This window comes from Phymastichus coffea, unplaced genomic scaffold (assembly GCF_024137745.1).
Source record: "Phymastichus coffea isolate CEN01 unplaced genomic scaffold, Cenicafe_Pcof_1.1 PCOF00026, whole genome shotgun sequence".
In the NCBI taxonomy this organism is placed as follows: domain Eukaryota; kingdom Metazoa; phylum Arthropoda; class Insecta; order Hymenoptera; family Eulophidae; genus Phymastichus; species Phymastichus coffea.
The window spans coordinates 468,583-490,163 of NW_026706837.1; the positions used below are offsets into that span (position 1 = coordinate 468,583).

The following is a 21,581-nucleotide window of genomic DNA, read 5'->3' on the forward strand; positions in this document are numbered from 1 at the left end:
TTCCCTTCGACAAGTTACAGTGCGTTGTTATTTCACATTAAACCGCGAAATGTTTTTGGAATTTGTCATGCCATATTACTTTCAATATGAGAAGCATTATTACGGTCTATAGTCAATAAATCGGCTAACCCTACGATGATATTGTGGAGGGATCGATTTAGTTTGTAATTGCTAATCTAATGATACTGATGTAGATTGCTGTGATCGTATTCCGAAACACTACCTGCGTAAGGGTGTTGCCGGAATCTCAATACTAGTTGGGAAAACTCGCGTAACTTTCATGTACCAATGTCAAATCTAAGTGAAAGCGATATTATGATCGTCAATACTCATACAACAATTTATTTTTCAAACAACGGTTTGCGCGAAAATTGTTGTTATACACCCTCTCCGAAGTTCGTCTGCATGCTTACGAAGAGCTATAGCGTTGCCCAGATAATTTAGACTTAAAAATGTTACATATAATTATACAGATTTTGACTTGCTCTCACGTGATACTAGACAAAATCGAACTGGCTTCATAAATGTTCATGTGCGTTTTAATCGTGCTCCAAGCGCAAAGTTTGACTTGTACGTACTATCCTCGAACTTATTCTTATGTTGACTTTCATTTTATGTAATTAGGCTCAAGATAATTATTCTTATTGTTCTTAGACTTTTTCTTAGTTTTTTAGTCAGTCTTTATCATGATCTCAATATCGTTTTGGTTTAATCGTTAATTTTGGTCTCGCCCTCGGAATTTTCATATTTTTTTCTCGGTGTGTTAATCTTGATATCGATATTAGTTTACTTGATCATAGAGTTGAAGACAGAAGAGACTTGGTATTGAGTTCGTATTGAATTGATATTGGTATTGTAAATAGAGTCGCGGGCTGCATTTCAAGTCGGAATCTCCGATTCTCTACTCCTATCATCAAACTAATAATTAGTATGGCTATGCAAAAAGATAGTAAGTGCTGGTATCACTTATGATGTCTACTTTATATCATTCAAAATCTTTAAACGAAGATTTTGAATATTGTTTTAGATAATTTAAAATCTACTTTATAACTCGTTCTGCTAATATTTATTCTTTTATGTTAAATTGTATGCAACTTATCTGTTTATTTAAGTATTAAAAATATTTTGAATGTTTTTCGTCTTTTGAAAAGTTTTTCATTAATTACAGTGAAGTTTAATTGAAAAAAAAAGATTTATCATTAATATTTTAAAATAAAATTTGTAACGGTCCTATCTATAAGCTATTTTCTTATTTCACTGAATCACTGCAACCCGCTAAACTCTTCAATCTGGTAACATCAATTAGCATATTAAACGGCGCTACCTCATATATTATATGATTGTCTTAGTACCAGAGTCAAATTTCATGACCATATAAGAAGCGTGACGTCACCTACTTATAGATATAGATATAATAATTTTTGTTATTTTATTAAAATACGTTAATTAAGAGTAATTTTGATGAAACAAAGTATTTTTATATATATTTTAGGGCTTAAATATAGATTATAATCATTTTAATTGCGTTTAACTACTAAACTATATTAAATTTTAATATGCAAAGTTAATTTTTTTGTTACAATGTAAATATTAATTATGGTAATAAAACAAATACTTTAAATTCGTGATGAATATCTTAGAAACATGAGTAAGAATTGGTTTCATTGATAACAGCTTAAGTATTTCTGTTATCAATAAATAAACAATTAATGATTTATTTAAACATATAATTGTATATAGATCGAAAGCGTTAATTTTGTACATAATAATGACAGCTTTATAATTTATTGATTTTAATTAATTAATCTAGTATTTGTATTATAAGATTTTACAAAAAACCGTTACAAATACGAAAATTTATTATAATTCAAATGTTATTAACTAATTTAAGTATTTATTTTTAGAAATTACTCCTACTAGTGATAAACTACTAATCTGTATAAAATTTTATTATTGTTTTATTGTAAGTATTATGCTATCATATTAATTAACTTTATTAGTTAATAACTTTTGACGATACTTTTTCGATAATTGTATATTATACTAAAATGATCAATATCTACTTATGTAAAGTTTACATGTTTTAAAATTTTATTATTACTGTTTATTCGCTTGTAAAGGGTCTAGCAGGGTAAAATGGTCAAAAATGCCTTTGAGTCATCCGGGAAAATAATTATACCCCCATGTTCAGCATGAAAAATGACTAGGATTCCCAGATTTTCAGACCCCTAAACCCATACAGGTCCCTATAAGGCCCAGTTTTGTTATTTTTGGTTTTTTGACCAAATCTCGGTCAGTTTTTGAGCTAGAAAAATCTTTCTTGTTTTAAATTGTAGGGTTTTTAAAGCCCTATAAAATGGCCGCGCTCAAAAAATTTTTGGCGCGAAATTCAAATTTTTAGAGCCGTTCAAAAATTTTAAAATTTAATATTTCGAAAATGAAGACCGACTCTTTGCTAGAAAAAAAATATGTTGTGTATTTTTGACTGAAAAATGTTCCTGATTTTTTTCAGATTTTTAAAAGTGGTGGAACGACCTTAAAAAAAATAAAAATCAACAAAAAACCTAGTTTTTCTCCCCTAGCGCTTTGTAGGTTAAATCTATGATGAAACAAATAGCACCATCAAATTCTGCGGAAAAAAATACATCGAAAACATGTATCACATGTATGGAAAAAATCAAAATCCTTCACAAATTCAGTACATGATAGCATCGGCCATGCCGATCGGCTCCACTGGCAGTGTAAATATTTATTCCTTTTCGATTCAAGGTCAACTCAAGATTGTTTTCGAACATGTGATACATGTTTTCGATGTATTTTTTTCCGTAGAATACGATGGTGCTATTGGTTTTTTCATAAAATTGACCTCATGAGCGCTAGAAGTTAAAAACTAGAAAAAAATCAAGTTTTTCGCGTCTTTGATTGAGTTTTATGAAAAAACTCAGTAGCACTATCGTATTTTACGTGAAAAAATACATCGAAAAAGTGTATCACATTTTTTTATAATATATAAGACCTCAATAACACCGTCAATCATAGTTACAAGGCGTTTAATGTTGTATTATCGATTATTTTACTTGATTGGCATTTATAGTAAGCTTTTTTACTTGAATACTGTAGGGTAAAAATAGATTGCGCAGGTGGGGCTATAATACAGGATATTTGACTATTTCTGAAATAGAAATTGTTTTTTCCACAGGTATGTATGTTTTATTAACTTCACGGTTACAATCTCATATGCATTAAATCATTATTTTTACAAAACATGAGTAAGTGTGTGCATGTGTGTCAAATATATGTGATATAATATAATGTTTACAATTTTAGATACTTCTGGTTTAGTTCTTATACGCCAACTTATTTTGCTCAAAATCTTTCAAGCAATGGTCAAGTTATTATCACTTTTCCCATCACACCAAGCCGTGCCCTATATGCCGAAAGTGATATTTCCGTCTCGGAAACATAATAATTAAAATTAATTTTTTTCTTATTTTTGGTAATTTTTTATATTTACGGAACTTTCGTTTTAATTTTATTAGTTACGGTATTGCTTACGACATGGAAAAAAGTTTATTTAAAACAAACCAGAAAAAACTTCCTAATTCTAAATCACATGAATCGATTATTGACATCGACATTTTTTTTGCAAATGCATTGATCTAGCGTGATCAGAGGTAAATCAATGTCAATAGTCGAATCACTTGCCAATGAAAATAAATTCAAAGCTAACGATTTGCTGAGCATGTCTTTTTCATCGTTAAATATTCTATCGGAGGTTCCTGAAAAGATCAATCTACATTGTTATATTTGTTCATATTAACATTGTAACGTAGTGGATTTACAAAGTCGGTTAGTGGCATACAAATATCTAATGCGGTTGAAGTGCTTCTAAAACAAAAATATTAGTATTGCATTAAAAAATAGTGATTAATGGTTTGATTTAAAAATAAATAGTGTATTAATTAAGTAGAGTTACAGAAAATAACGATTTTTATTCACTCCAACAGAATGAAATGACTCTGAATTTTTTCTATCATTCAACGAACATTTAAAAAAGATTATGACCTGACATTAGTTGGCGTATGATTTTCTTACATTCATAAAATAAATTATTCATTAATGTTTTTAATTATAATGTTCTGCATTATTTCAAATTATGTAATAATTTTTGTTTTTCACAACGAAAGAGTTCATATAATTACAAAAATTTTTAAATAATGAGTGTGATTTGAATACTTGAAAATTGGAATTATTTTTGCTGGATTGAAAATAATAATAACATTTTATTATAAAACAGTGAGTTCATTTTAGAACCAAACATTTAGTGATTTCTAATATATCTATATGCATAAAATCAAATCTTTACTTAACATATATTGCCAATGAAGTAAACACTTTATCCCCACGTTATTACTCTTTATTATCACATTAGATCAATTGTTCTTTAGAATTTTTTTGTGTTTTTTTCTAAATAAACTATTCTATCTCACAAGCTAATACTGCAACTGATAAAATTAAAATAAAAGTTCCTTAAAAATAAAAAATATCTAAAAAACGAAAAAAATCAATTATAATTACTTTTTTACAAACATTGCCAAATGTATTTAACATTTCAAAATTTTCTCTTCCAAATAATGACATTATTGATGAACTCCAATGTATTTTTTCCAGAATGTCACTATGTCAGTCTCAGGTATTAGTAAAAAATGCGCTTGCTGCGGTTTACCAGAGAAAAAATTAGTGGGACCCAAACAAACTGTTGACACAGATGATGAAGCTTATACTTTGTCCGATTATTTGGCTGTGACACTTGTAATGGGAGACATACTTTGTCAGAAATGCAGTGGTTCTGCCCGCTTCGCCAAAGCAAAACGCAGAAAAATGCAGATAAATCTTTGTTAGATGTTGGGCAGGTTTTACAATGGAAGACTGGAATCTGGCGTGCGCTAAATAATAAATAACGGCAGCCACGTGAGAACAGCATCCAATTGTTCTCATACCGTTAGCACACTCACAGCAAAAACGCAGTATGCCAGCACAGCCAATGGTATTTGGTTTGTAGTGAATATAGCAGTTGTATTGTTTACTTTCGATATGTCTAGATCTCACTTGTAACTTGATTAGATCAGCAGATTCACGGTAGTAACTTACATTTATTTCATACGTGTCGCCCATCATTTCAGCTAAATAGGATATTGCTTGTTTGAGTTGGTAAGTTCCAGTGAATAGTATGACTAGATCCTGTTCCGTCATTTCAGGAAAATCTTCTAGCTCATCAGACCTTAACGTTTTGAATAAACTCTTTCTTCGACTATATTTTCCTGATATCACTTCCGTTGCTAAACTATTTTCATTGGAATTTCTTGAAAGAATGTAATTGAGTATCTCATTATCGGTCGAAGCCCTTAACACGATTCGTTTTCCGAATTGATTAATTAAAAAGCAAACAATTCTGCAGTAAAGACCAGCTTCAGTCAGGTAACGATTATCTAATTGCTGATGGAAAAACTTATACTTCTGAGCTACAGCTCCGTGTACCGCTTCCACCACCCAACGAAGTATGGTAACAAGTCGAGATTTGTTTGCATCTTCCGCTGACAATTGTTTCTGATTTTTATCTTTTAAGGCTGGCATGAGGACCCGATAACCATCATTTTCTAATTTTGATTTTATATCGCGAAACCCTCGATCAAGAATAAAAACATCACCCTCTTTGCACATCAAATTCTTTAAATTGTTATCGTGGGCCTTCAAAATTTTTTCCAAAATCATAGAATCGTTTTCTTTAGCATAAAACGGCCCCAGTACATCAACAATAAAACCAGTTGTAGTGCACAGAGTAAAGGGCTTGCATAGAGAAACTTTCTTATGTCCAGAAAAAGATCTTCGTTGGTATTCGTTATTGGAACTTTTTTGGTGCTTCAAATAAGTGCCATCGCCAACTAACGAAAGATTGTTATCACTTATGCCATGAAGCTTCTGAAGGAGAATCGTTGAATTATTAGCAATCAAGTCCTCTCGATTGACGGCTTGTAAACCAAAGCGTGAAGGCAATACATCTTTTTCAAAGGCACTTAACACAGACTTTGAAAATTCAGAGACTTGCTGATGACGATCAAGGCCGAGAACAGAACAGATTATCTCATTTGAGTTTCCTGTTCGTAATCTGAACAAAAAAACAACAACAGCTTGCGTAACAGTCCGATTGTCGGTATTCCTCAACGAAACCATCATTTCTCGCAATTCTATTAGTTGTTCCCAATTCAATCCAGTAAACGTACGAATCCTCTCTTCAGAGATTGAAAAATCTCCGATTCTATCGTGTAATTCTCTGTCGGAAGTTAAACTCAAAGATTTAAATAGTTTTGTTATATCTGCAGCTGTTGTGGTAGTTGAATTAGAAACTACTTTTAAATTAATTAACTCATCTGAATAAAATCTTTTCTTTATTAAGTGTTTTCGGCAACATCTATTACCCTCTGGTATGAATATATCTCTTTCAACAAAAGCTTGTTTTCTTGCATCGAAAGGAACAATAACAATATTTGTTTTGCTTTTGCATAAACAACAGTAATCATGAGTAGAAACTACTCTTTTTAAAGGTAACTCAATAGTATCTTTTGCTTTTTCAATAACTTTTTTCTTTGGTGGAACATAAACTGTATCATTATGTGGTTGCGATAATGTCTCTGAAGAAGATGTTGACCCTTGACTGTCGATTTGCAAAGTATTTACATTTTGTGGTTGATCGATTTTTCTGCGTTTTGCTTTGGCGAAGCGGGCAGAACCACTGCATTTCTGACAAAGTATGTCTCCCATTACAAGTGTCACAGCCAAATAATCGGACAAAGTATAAGCTTCATCATCTGTGTCAACAGTTTGTTTGGGTCCCACTAATTTTTTCTCTGGTAAACCGCAGCAAGCGCATTTTTTACTAATACCTGAGACTGACATAGTGACATTCTGGAAAAAATACATTGGAGTTCATCAATAATGTCATTATTTGGAAGAGAAAATTTTGAAATGTTAAATACATTTGGCAATGTTTGTAAAAAAGTAATTATAATTGATTTTTTTCGTTTTTTAGATATTTTTTATTTTTAAGGAACTTTTATTTTAATTTTATCAGTTGCAGTATTAGCTTGTGAGATAGAATAGTTTATTTAGAAAAAAACACAAAAAAATTCTAAAGAACAATTGATCTAATGTGATAATAAAGAGTAATAACGTGGGGATAAAGTGTTTACTTCATTGGCAATATATGTTAAGTAAAGATTTGATTTTATGCATATAGATATATTAGAAATCACTAAATGTTTGGTTCTAAAATGAACTCACTGTTTTATAATAAAATGTTATTATTATTTTCAATCCAGCAAAAATAATTCCAATTTTCAAGTATTCAAATCACACTCATTATTTAAAAATTTTTGTAATTATATGAACTCTTTCGTTGTGAAAAACAAAAATTATTACATAATTTGAAATAATGCAGAACATTATAATTAAAAACATTAATGAATAATTTATTTTATGAATGTAAGAAAATCATACGCCAACTAATGTCAGGTCATAATCTTTTTTAAATGTTCGTTGAATGATAGAAAAAATTCAGAGTCATTTCATTCTGTTGGAGTGAATAAAAATCGTTATTTTCTGTAACTCTACTTAATTAATACACTATTTATTTTTAAATCAAACCATTAATCACTATTTTTTAATGCAATACTAATATTTTTGTTTTAGAAGCACTTCAACCGCATTAGATATTTGTATGCCACTAACCGACTTTGTAAATCCACTACGTTACAATGTTAATATGAACAAATATAACAATGTAGATTGATCTTTTCAGGAACCTCCGATAGAATATTTAACGATGAAAAAGACATGCTCAGCAAATCGTTAGCTTTGAATTTATTTTCATTGGCAAGTGATTCGACTATTGACATTGATTTACCTCTGATCACGCTAGATCAATGCATTTGCAAAAAAAATGTCGATGTCAATAATCGATTCATGTGATTTAGAATTAGGAAGTTTTTTCTGGTTTGTTTTAAATAAACTTTTTTCCATGTCGTAAGCAATACCGTAACTAATAAAATTAAAACGAAAGTTCCGTAAATATAAAAAATTACCAAAAATAAGAAAAAAATTAATTTTAATTATTATGTTTCCGAGACGGAAATATCACTTTCGGCATATAGGGCACGGCTTGGTGTGATGGGAAAAGTGATAATAACTTGACCATTGCTTGAAAGATTTTGAGCAAAATAAGTTGGCGTATAAGAACTAAACCAGAAGTATCTAAAATTGTAAACATTATATTATATCACATATATTTGACACACATGCACACACTTACTCATGTTTTGTAAAAATAATGATTTAATGCATATGAGATTGTAACCGTGAAGTTAATAAAACATACATACCTGTGGAAAAAACAATTTCTATTTCAGAAATAGTCAAATATCCTGTATTATAGCCCCACCTGCGCAATCTATTTTTACCCTACAGTATTCAAGTAAAAAAGCTTACTATAAATGCCAATCAAGTAAAATAATCGATAATACAACATTAAACGCCTTGTAACTATGATTGACGGTGTTATTGAGGTCTTATATATTATAAAAAAATGTGATACACTTTTTCGATGTATTTTTTCACGTAAAATACGATAGTGCTACTGAGTTTTTTCATAAAACTCAATCAAAGACGCGAAAAACTTGATTTTTTTCTAGTTTTTAACTTCTAGCGCTCATGAGGTCAATTTTATGAAAAAACCAATAGCACCATCGTATTCTACGGAAAAAAATACATCGAAAACATGTATCACATGTTCGAAAACAATCTTGAGTTGACCTTGAATCGAAAAGGAATAAATATTTACACTGCCAGTGGAGCCGATCGGCATGGCCGATGCTATCATGTACTGAATTTGTGAAGGATTTTGATTTTTTCCATACATGTGATACATGTTTTCGATGTATTTTTTTCCGCAGAATTTGATGGTGCTATTTGTTTCATCATAGATTTAACCTACAAAGCGCTAGGGGAGAAAAACTAGGTTTTTTGTTGATTTTTATTTTTTTTAAGGTCGTTCCACCACTTTTAAAAATCTGAAAAAAATCAGGAACATTTTTCAGTCAAAAATACACAACATATTTTTTTTCTAGCAAAGAGTCGGTCTTCATTTTCGAAATATTAAATTTTAAAATTTTTGAACGGCTCTAAAAATTTGAATTTCGCGCCAAAAATTTTTTGAGCGCGGCCATTTTATAGGGCTTTAAAAACCCTACAATTTAAAACAAGAAAGATTTTTCTAGCTCAAAAACTGACCGAGATTTGGTCAAAAAACCAAAAATAACAAAACTGGGCCTTATAGGGACCTGTATGGGTTTAGGGGTCTGAAAATCTGGGAATCCTAGTCATTTTTCATGCTGAACATGGGGGTATAATTATTTTCCCGGATGACTCAAAGGCATTTTTGACCATTTTACCCTGCTAGACCCTTTGGAAAAATTATTTCGCACAATTGCGTAAACAAATCGAAGAGAACTATCCTGCAAAAATAGGCGGGAAAATCTGTGTATGAATATGCTGATTTTTGCACAGGCTAGCATTCACTCCTAGCCTTGCAAAGTGAGCGCATGAGATTGAATAAACTTGGCTAATACCTAAGTTCTTTCTCTCAAGTGATTAAATGAGCAAATCCTCTTTTTTTCTTATTGTATTTTCTTGCTCGACTCATAGAACACTTCGCGCTATGAGAAACTTGGGCTGAATTACATCCTTTTATAAGGAAGACTTAAGCTCTGCTTGTGGAACACTTCGCACCATAAGAAACTAGGGTAATGTCTATCTGTCCTTGAAATCTCACTCATATAATCATATGTATTATTTATTATTGTATTTCAAAGTAATAGTTAGAACCATTTTGAAAAATGAAACATATTCTTACTCATTATTGCGACAGACCACGAGAGTACGAACAATAATAGAAATAAGTGATACAAACATCACAAATTCTGTTGTGCTTTATAATTTTATACTTGTGTATTAACAATTTTATATATCAAATAAAATCAAGTAAAGCAATTTCAATAGTAATTATTTTAATTATATTATTATAGCAACTATTTCAATTAAATTAGTTTCATTTGCATGAGAAATTTTGAAATTATTGTCATTGTAATGTTAGGTTGTAAACTTTATTAGTTTCAATGTTTATATTTACATCTGAATGCAGCTTCACCAGATTCGTACTAGCAATTGTTGTATCATCAGAAAAATTTGAAAAATTTGTTCAAATAGTTATTACTAATAGTTATTTCAAATGATCGATGACGTATACTTATTTTTTATTAATTTTAATACTGTGATATTTCACTCAACTTCGAAACGTAAATATTTCGAGTAAGCTTTTGATAATAAATATTTAAAAAATTATTGTTACTTTCTAGGATTGTGGAATATTATTTTATGAAAATTTATTGAATTCTACATTTTTGTTTTGAAACGTAAGAAACTTTTCAAAATATTCACGAACAACTTGCAGGCTTTACAATTATTTAAGCAATATCAACCACTTTCACAAATGAGTCAAAGGCTTATTTGATAATATTTTCCGACTAGATCCTTTTTGTTTCCTTTTTACCATTTTTTATAGATTTCATTTTTTCCAAATTTCCAATAATAGTTTGTTTTTTGTAACATACATTATGAAATACTTCAAGTACATAAAATGATAAAGAATTAAACAAGATGGTTATATATAATTTTTGCACAATTTGCAATTTATTGAAATTTATTCTATGGATTTCAATTAATATTATAAATAGTATCCAACATTTCTATTTTTATTTGACATTAAGTTTTTTTTATAATAATTGCATGTTTATGGAGTAACTAATATATTATCATTGAATTCTTTACAGAATTATTATTCAACGGGACCTCGAAATCAGCAATCGAGGAATCTTAGTCACAGAAGTGGTCAACAAGCTGTAAATCAATCGCAAGTTGTTGGGATGCCTGGAGTAGGAAATTCAAGTGGACAACCAACAGCGATATATCCCCATCCTGGTATAGCAATGCAGCCTTCTACACTTTACGTACAAAGTCAAGTGTCCGGCCTTCATGCTTCTCCACATCAACAAAACGTTTATCCTATAAATAGTCAGATACCAATGCAGGTAAGCTTATATAAAATATTATGTTATATTAAACCGTTCCGGACCAGGACAATCGTAGTGGAACGTCACTCTCTGACGTCTCATCACTAACTCTATTGACCAAAAAAAAAATTAAAAAGGATATATTTTTAGGGCTCAAGTGTCTTTCTTTTCAATGGTTTAATCCAAATAAAAAAAAATTTTTTATTGTTGAAAAATGCAATTTGAAAACAAAATCCAAATGAACAACTTTTCAATAATGTTTTTTAAAATTAATTTTCCGAGTGGTTTTTGGCCTAGAATGAATCTGGAAGTGTGCCACTCTGTAGCATAAATGTTTACTAATTGAAATTTGTGTAAACATTTGTGCATTATACCAATTGTCTATTAAAAAATAAGTCACACTGAGAAAAAAAATTCATAAAAATTATAAAGTCATGTATGAAATAATTAAGCATATGCTAGTCGACCTCAAAAGGATGCTAATTGTTAATATTTTTGTTTGCTACCCTTTCAAAAATAAAAAAATGTTAAAATTGGATGGTAGGTTTCCGAGTTAGAGCAATTTTTTTTCCGCGCGACCAATTTGAAGTTATGCGTTCAGTTTTCGAGCGCATTCCCCCTACCACTGGGTGCTGAGGCCGTGTGGAGGCTGCGTCATGGTATTGCAATGATTTTTTCATATAAATAAAAAAATGAATAGGTTTCAAGTATAGGATATGTAAAACAAATTTCGTTCCTAATAAAGCTACAGAGACCATTGTGGGCTTAAAATATAATATGAATCATCTATAATTGAAAAAATAATATTGCAAATTGCTGTGAAAAAATTGCAGACATTTTTCAAAAATTAGGTTTTAGCATTTTTCAAAAAATAAAAAGTTGTCTCAAAAAAATCTGAAAAAATTTGAGAGTATTCCTTGATCAATTCTAAAACATTTTTATTCTTAGACAGTTTTTGTTTAATCCTTTAGTTTTCGAGAAAAAAAATAATGAACAAAAAATGCGATTTTATGCAATTTTTTGCATTTTTGCCGCCATTTTGGCGAAAAATACATATATGTAAAAATTTATCGTTAAACTTCAACAAATTTGTGCACCGATGGTTGATGATTTCACCATGAATTCATGCGATTTCTGCCTGAAAAAAAATCATAAAGTTTGAAAATGCGATTTTTTTCAGTTTTTTTTTGCAAAAAAATCGCCGTATCTTTTTTTTGCAATAGAAATTTTCAAATTTCGAGCCCAGATTCTTATTCAGCAGACAAAAATACATAAAGATTGATATGTCGGACCCAGTTATTTCTTCGTTGAGTACCTGAAATTCAGCTACGAAAAGTTAGTCTAAAATCGACCGTCTTGGTCGTTAATGGGTTAATGAACTTGTCCTTGAATTTATATTGCTATATATATGTATATGTTGTTAGAATGTTTGTCCAAAAGGTATGATCGTTTATCTCAACTGGTCCTTATAATAACTCTTGTCCTTACAATAACTAATTATCCTTGAATTTGCTGCACGTATGCTGTATACGTATATATTATACACTGCCCGTCAATCACTTTTGCCATGCTTACCTCAAAATTAGGCAAACTTGAAAGTTTTGTATCTCGGTCGGAAATCATCGTATCACAAAAAACCGCAGGACATTTTAAAGGTAATTGCAAAAGCTTCCATTTAAGACGTGCAGAAACTTAAAAATGAAAATATGTGTTTTTTACAGTAAAAAAACTGATTAAAAAAATTTCAATTTTTTTAACCTCGACTTAAATCAATGCCAATTTAGAACCAGGCGGTGGAGGGTAAATCGACCGGAGGGGTTCGGAGGGTAATATCTTTCCCTTTAAAATTAGCCCCCGCGGGGTTCTATCCGATGTTTTTTAACCGAGTTACGGCGTTTTTGTAAAAAAATAACCTTTTTTTTCAATCCTCAATTACTTCGACTTGCGTACGTTTCGGAAAAAAATGCCACGGAGAAAAAAGTTTCATTTCGTGCCCAAGAATACGAAATTAAAGTCAAAATAAAGAAATAGAGAAACAATTTTTTTTGGTTTTTTAGCGCATTAAAAAAATAAAGGAATTTAACTTTTTTTTACGCTTAGTTTTAGTTTTTTTGTGATTTACTATGTCCCTAGACATTTTAAAACGAAGCGTAAAAAAAAAAGTTAAATTCCTTTATTTTTTTCCACCGCCTGGTTCTAAATTGGCATTGATTTAAGTCGAGGTTAAAAAAATTGAAATTTTTTTAATTAGTTTTTTTACTGTAAAAAACACATATTTTCATTTTTAAGTCTCTGCACATCTTAAATGGAAGCTTTTGCAATTACCTTTAAAATGCCCTGCTGTTTTTTGTGATACGATGATTTCCGACCGAGATACAAAACTTTCAAGTTTGCCTAATTTTGAGGTAAGCATGGCAAAAGTGATTGACGGGCAGTGTATATGATAATACGTTTATTAACGTATTCGTAATTTCGTCACGCGTACACATTAATCACTGATATAAATATATATATATACTGATTTTAGAAATTAATCACAAAAATTGATTGATAAGAAAACTGAGATGAAAACCGATTATAAACAAGAAAGACAAATTTACAAAAGAACCGAATATAATCTGTATGACGTAATTCTGAAGAGGACAAAGCTGTGGCACGACTGTCCGTGATTAACTCTCGCACGGGAATGAATTATTAGACGTGGGTGATACAGTAATGCAGTGCGGGAGTGCCACCACGCGCCCACTAAACCGCCCAAGCGCGCCCAATGCGTACAACTAATGCGCGCGGCGCAATTATACATAATACTAATACACAATATTAATCAGGATTAAGAAAATTTAAAAGTTGTCACTTAACAGTTCATAACGTACTGAAATATGCAAATTTTTATTCTTGAAAATTACACTGATTCACAAACTAAATAATTATAATGATTTCGATTGTTTCATTGAATTTTGTTGACACGCATAGTATGAGATCCTAACTTGCCGTCAAATATTGTTTTTTTTTTCAGATAAGGCAAGATTTTAACTTGATAGAGCTTGTAATAGGCATAATTATATATATGGGTCAGTAACAAACCCTCATTAGGCATGAGAAGATAAATCACAATATCTAGAAAAATAAAACTTCCGGGCAAGCTTATTTAATAAAAGATATGTAAATCCGTTTTTCGATATGGTAATTTAAATGCTGCAAACTACGAAGATTGCTATTAAATAAAATTGTATTGAATGCTATTAAATGCTATTAACTGAAATTCCACAAGAAGAATAGCTGAAGGATTTATGACAACTTTATGAACACATGGTTTCTGCACGACGGCAATCCAGCTTTTATGCATTTCATATTTCTAATTTTTTAGATACAGCGTTTGTTAATCGGTGTAACGGCGGGCCTTATAATTCCAAAAAGGAATAACTTTTTTTTTTTAGTATTATAACAGAGAACGGAGTGATAAACATTGCCCATTAGCGATGGGAACCGAGTAGAGCCTAACAGGAAAATTTTCCTTGACAGTTTCCAAACGGCGATAAAATCTGTATTCCGCATTGATGTAAGCGTGCATTCTTTATTTTAGTGCGGACTTCCGCCCAACGCGCCCTCGTGCTTGCATACAAAGGGCAGGCAGCCTCTGAACACGTGATCAGAGGGGGCTAACATGTCGATAAGAGGTTTACTCCGAAATTAGTTATGAAATGATTATAAACTTTTTGAACGAACTTGGCTGCGAACGGTACTCGAGGAGCCATCTCGCGAGCCAAGGCCTGTACCCCAGCGACCGCGCTTCCGATTTTCTCCACGCCCCTGCTCCAGTCAGGGCCGAAAAACCAAGCGAGGGAAAATCGGAAGAGACAAGCCATTGCCTGCTCCATTCCTCTAGAAACCGAGAGGCTGAGAGAGGGACTCGCCACTCAAACACCCCCCGAGTATAAAAAGGGCTGTACATGATACAAAGGGAAGAGATTTTCTCGTGCTACCAGCGAAGAGCAGATCAAGCAGAACAAGCCAAGGGAGTTAACTAGCCAAGCAGCCAAACAAGTCAAGAAGCAGATCAAGCCTAGCAAAAAATCAACCAGTACAGAATAAGAACGCGCGTGTCCAGAAAAAGTGAAATTTTCAATAAAACAGTAAGCAAACAAAAAAACAATTTCTAATTCATCTATCTTTTCAATATCTTAGAAATAGCTCGTCACTGAAAATTTTTCTCTTTTCCGTATCTAGAGACTACTATTGATAGGCTCTAGGTACGACTTTGATAGAAAAACCGGGTACTACTATTGATAGGACCCAGGGTACTTCTCGTTCTTGGATTACAACAATTTGTTCAGTGACACTATTCCCTCTCAGTTAAAATAATTTTCGATTAGTGATCCCGCTAGTCTAGGCGAAAAATCGCACTTTTAGCGACAACGGAACCCTGAGACTGCTTCAAGCCTCAGGTGCACCTGAGATGTGTCGTTGCTACGACGTCACATCGGTAGATGGGACGAAGAGGTACGGTTGGATGGCCAGCTTGAACATCAGATTTGACGCCTCTGGATTATTTTTACTGGTGCTATCTAAAAGACCGAATGTTCGACACTGAAACCCAACCCCCGAATAAGGATAAAGTATTGAACAGAAATCGGCAAATGTTACTTCTGAAATGATCAAAAATGCTGTTGCTGATTTCTACCATCAATTACCTTACTGTTAAGAAGAACGTGGTGAACAATTTGAATACTTAAAATAAAAATATTGTGCTTGAGAATATTACTTATTCATTTATATATTTTAATATTTTATTTTACTTTTGTTTACATTTTTTTGACTTACATATTCTTTTCATTTACTACGTCCACATCGTTGTTTCTGGGTAATGCTAAATGTAAAAAACAAATTTATTTCAAATTAAACTAAATTTCAGCAAAACTTCATAGTCACGGTTTTACCTACGACCTGAATATATTTTTAAATGTAAAATTTTTCGTTCGTTCAATTGCCGAAGTCAAAAAAAGGTTTTCTCATTAAAAAAATGAAGGTGGCCTTGAAGTGACCTTGAAGGTCATCGTTAAATCCAAGGTCACCATTAGATCAAACGCCAAAGTTACTACGAAAATAACTGTAACCTGGTTAAAAAATATTTTATTTAAAAACTTACGCTTAAGTTTCGATACTTTTTGGACATCCTGCATTTATGCATAATAATCTTAAAATTTATTACTACGTTTATTGATATAAAATGTAGATATTCATGTTTGAAAGGCCATTTGTACGAGTAATATATTAAATGTATGCATTTCAAAAAGAATTTAATGTATTATTGAAGAAAAATTTTTTTTTAACATATACACAATATATTAATATACGACGCTATAAAATTTATCGGTTTTCTTTTACTAAAATTATATATTGACAAATTTTAACTAAAATAACAATGGTACATAATTACAATTAATCGATATATTTTGTTTACGTAAGTTTGGTATCCGTTATGGGCGGAATGTCAATTTCCACATTGGCTTGCACTTTATCAAATTCACACTCATCGCTATTATAATAGAGTTCGTTTAGCATGAGAACGTCATCGCATATCCTAATTATTTGATTATTTTCTTCCATTTCATTCACCTACAGTTTTATTTTTAAGTTCAACTCATCTATTCTCTTCCAAAAATTCAACAATTTCTTGCCTATTTTCACGACCATGTCCTTTACATCTACTACAAAAATCAGAGCATTTACGCCCATGTTTTTTTATAACTACAGGCATCCCTCGTTATTCGCGGTTTTGGTATTCGCGATTCACCTTATTCGCGGTTGCCCGAAATGTGCCTTCCCTTGTTATACACGGAAAACTAACTTGTTATTCGCGGTTCGGTTTGCTGCAATGTTCACGCAGATTGTAAATTTTCGTAACCCTGAAAGTTTGAAAATATTTTGTTGCGCACGTTTTTTAATCAAAATTTTGTTGTAAAATGGCACCAACTCCTAAAACACCTAAAACACCTAAAACGCCTAGAAGTAAAAAAGTTATGTCTTTAGCAGACAAACTTAAAATTTTGAATCTCATCTGAGATGGTGAAAAAATAGCTTGTATTGCGAAAATATTCAGTGTCAACGAATCAACTATTCGCTCTATTCGGACGAACGAGGACAAAATTCGAAGCAGCTCTGAGATATTAGGCCAACATGCGACTTCGGTAAAAGTTGTTCGACGAAATACACTCGAGAAAACTGAAGAGATGTTGTTGATTTGGTTACAAGATTTGATCCATAAAAAAATACCAGTCTCTACAGCAGCTATAAGAGATCAAGCCATTCAGTACCACAACTATTTGAATACAAAATACGAAAGAAATGACGAATTCAATGCCAGCAAAGGCTGGTTTGAAAATTTTAAAACAAGATATTCGCTTCACAGTTTGAAATTTTCAGGTTAGTAGTGTCGTTATTAATCGCGAGATAAGTAAATAAATAAATAAATAAATAAATAAATAAATAATAGGTGAAAGTGCAAGTGTAGACCACGAGGCTGCTCGCCACTTTCCTCCAATACTTCAAGAAACTATTTCTGAAAAAAAATACGTGCTGGATCAAATATTCAATTGCGATGAAACGGGACTTTTTTGGAAAAGGATGCCGAATCGTACGTGGATTGCAAAAGAAGAAAAACGGGTTCCGGGATTCAAAGTCGCTAAAGATCGCTTCACTCTTTTATTCTGCGCAAATGCCTCAGGAGGTTTCAAATGTAAACCAATGCTGGTTTATCGTGCCGAAAATCCAAGAGTTTTAAAAGGAAAAAACAAAGATCACCTTCCTGTTTATTGGAAATTAAATAAGACTGCTTGGGTTACACAAGTAAACTTTGAACAGTGGTTCAAAGAATCTTTTATACCTGATGTGAAGCAATACTTGTTGAAAAAAAATTTAGCGTTCAAAGTGCTATTATTGCTAGACAATTGCAAAAGTCATCACAGCATAGCCGATATTCACCCTGACGTAGAACTCATGTTTTTTCCGACGAATACAACTTCTCTCATTCAACCTATGGACCAAACCGTGATTGCGACTTTCAAACCCTATTATTTGAGAAGAGTCATGAAAAAAATGCTACAAGAAGTCAATCATCATCGCACTTGTGACGGTTTCGATTCCACCTACGTTGTCAAAATGTTTTGGAAAAATTTTTCTATTCTCGATGCCATCTCTTTGGTTGAAGAATCATGGACAGAAGTTAAACCTACGACTGTGAGTGCTAGCTGGAAAAAAATTTTGCCGACCGTCGATGCTGAGACAGCCGTTGTGCCAGAATATCAAGAACCCGTGCAATCAATCATTCATTTAGCTCGAGAAGTTGGAGGTGAAGGTTTTGAAGACCTTCATGAACCCGAAATTTTAGAGGAAATTGGGATGCCAGTCAGAACAGATCTCAGCGCTGAAGAAGCAGAAGAGCTTATTGTGCTATTGCCTCAAGACAATCTTCAAGACAATGAAGACGTAGTTCCAACTGTATTTGGAGGAACAGTAATTTTAGAAATTATAAATTTATTAAAAACAGCTACGGAAACAGCTATAGAACGTGACCCAATAGTAGTTCGGAGTCTCAATTTTAAGCATAACTGTAAAAGGCAGTCGAAGTTTATGAAGATTTATATAAAGATGCGTTGAGACGTGCAAAACAATCTCGTTTGACAGACTATTTCAAATCCAATTGATTATTTTGTAATAATTTCTATATATTTTGATAAATAAATCTTATGTTTAGGAACCTAACCCCTCATTTCCCATAAGCGTAAGGTCTTGCTATTCGCGGTTTTGTTATTCGCGGTACCTCGACGGAACGTAACCCCCGCGAATAACGAGGGATGCCTGTATAACTTCTCTTTATCTTAAGGATATTTATGGTCAGACGAAAGTTAAGAGAACTTCCTGATTTTTTTTATATGTTGAACTTAAAAACATTTAAAAAGTACGTGAATTTTTTCAATATTGTATACCGTGCATTATTTCGAGTAATTCGTAAAATAGCATTAACTCTTTTCGATAAAAAAGTATTGGGTCGAATTTGATTTTTTTTGCTGTTGAAAAAAACTAAGAAAAAATAAACAGATTCAGATAATATTCAAGCATATTAACTAAACAATAAAATCATAATATTTTTTAGATAGCATACTGCAAGAATCACAAATTATTAAACAGTTAAAGTTGAAACATGCATTTATTTTTTAAATATTGACACGGCCACGTCACGGTGGTTATTTGTGTACACAACCATAACCATACAATCAGTTAATAACACAGATTTGCAAAATAAGAGGTTTAATCGGTCAGCGTCATCGTCAGCAATTTTTGTTCTAAAGTTATTTTCGTTTAATGAAGTTGCAAGCATTTTAATAAATTTGGCTTTATTTTTACTATTGCTAAAAAATTGAGTTTGATTTACTCTTATCTTTGTAAATTTTTCTAATGCTATTTCCTGAAAAATACTCTCCAGGTTCCTACGCGAACGCTTAACCGATTTTGTTGTTGCCGTTTGATCGTCTGGATACTCACCAAATATTATGCAGCTGTTTGGCTAATAGTGTTTTTTTGCATATGAAATGTACATTTTCAATAAATTATTAATACTCTCATTAGCATTCCAAACTTCTTCATGGAGAAAAATTCCACCATCAACGATATGCGTTTTTTCCGGTGTTTCTATAAAATTTATACTATCAAAATTAGAATAGAACGCTGCTTTATTTGTTTTTCGCATTCCGTTTTCATTAAATAATGCCAGTGGCACGGCTGATAACTCATAACTACTGGTATACTCTTTGATGTCTTTAGATTTTTTTATATTTAACGTTAATTTTTGGAAAACAAGCTCACGCGATATATGAACAGCCTCGTTGGCAATATTTTTAAGTTTTGATTTAATCGGTTGCAAATTAATTACTCTACTGTTTCTTTTATACTTTAACGCCGAAAAGGTTTGAATTACTTGTTTTGATTCGAATCAATCTAACATATCTTATATGGTATGTCAGCAATATTAATTACTGAATTATTGATTTATTTGGTTTGTTTTTATTTTATAATCATTTGGATTTTATTGTGATCTGTTTGATTTTTTGGTTCTTTGATTTAAGTTTACAAAGAGAATAAATCGACTAACACTTATGGAAAAAAAGCCATGATCGGCATAAAAAACCCATTTATTAAACGATACAAGAATTGACGTAGCACAAAGGATCGCGCACTTACAAAACGATAATTCACTAAACAACGCGTCGAAACCTCGCCACTGCACACATACCTTGCACACTGACGAGTCGCACAAAGAAATTAGATTTATGATTTATTTTTTGGCGATGAGGAGACCAAAAGTTAGTTTTGTCTGTGAAAACGATGCAGACACCTATAAGATAGATAATGTATTGATTTGCTGATAAATCAATACGATATGACCCTTTTTTTTTGTTACTTACGATAAGTGCTGGATCACAGATCGATCTGTAGTATCTCATAGTCAAGTTTTTTCTTGCCGAACAAAAAACTCGGGGGGCTCTGAACGAAAGTGGCGCCCCCAACACTCACTCTATCACACCGCACACCAATACATCATGTGACAACGGAACATTACTGCATTTTTCACTAATTCGTTTTCTACTTTAAAAGCTTTAAAACAATTAACGATGGATAAATCACCAACGAGCTCGGAAAATATTCGTACAATTTTATCGCTGTCAGGGAATGGATCATATAAATTAAAAAAATTTTTCATTTTTAATAAATCTTCCGCATCGCGATTGATCCTAGACAATCTGTTATCAGCGTATTGTTCTGACGTAGTAAATATTACACCGGAAAAATTTTTACTAATTTCTAAAACGGCCAGTCTCGATAAAACCCATTTTCCAATAACTAGATCTGGCCGACCGTGAGTCAAGCCTCCAGTACATTACATGGCTATCATTAGAACTTGCTCAATAGTCATATCTGACCATATTCCCGACCAAAACCTATTTAAACGCCTAATCGTAAAATACCCTTTGTTACAAGATTTGTCTACTTCATATAATCCATTATCGATCGAAGTTCAAGCATCTTTTGCCAATATAGTAAACTAGCTTTTGCATATAGATTATGACCTGCGGAGAAAAAAATAAGAATCATTAATTGTAGAGTTTCGATGTGTAATTAAAAATTACCAGACCGTTCGACATCGATAAATTTTTCAATCAGACATATTAATTCGAAATATTGGATCCAAAACTTGCAAGTGGGCCCATTATTTTTAAGTTTGCGAATACATTTTAAGACTTTAGTAAGAACCGTTTTCATTATTTCATTATCTAATTTTTGATCTAAATTATTTTTACCTACATTTAAGAGCGCATCGTTAAGAAAATTAATTTCCTCCTCACG

General features: G+C 31.9%; 1 protein-coding gene across 3 annotated transcripts in view; it reads left to right on the forward strand.

Annotated features, from left to right (window-relative positions):
* Positions 1–21,581, forward strand: part of LOC131675580 (eukaryotic translation initiation factor 4 gamma 3-like) — a 795,898-nt gene that overhangs the window by 73,774 nt on the left and 700,543 nt on the right. For all 3 annotated transcript variants that reach the window (XM_058954612.1, XM_058954614.1, XM_058954613.1), the window contains one exon: positions 10,941–11,198. In XM_058954612.1, the coding sequence (XP_058810595.1) occupies positions 10,941–11,198 (258 nt within the window). The remainder of the gene's footprint in view (positions 1–10,940; positions 11,199–21,581) is intronic.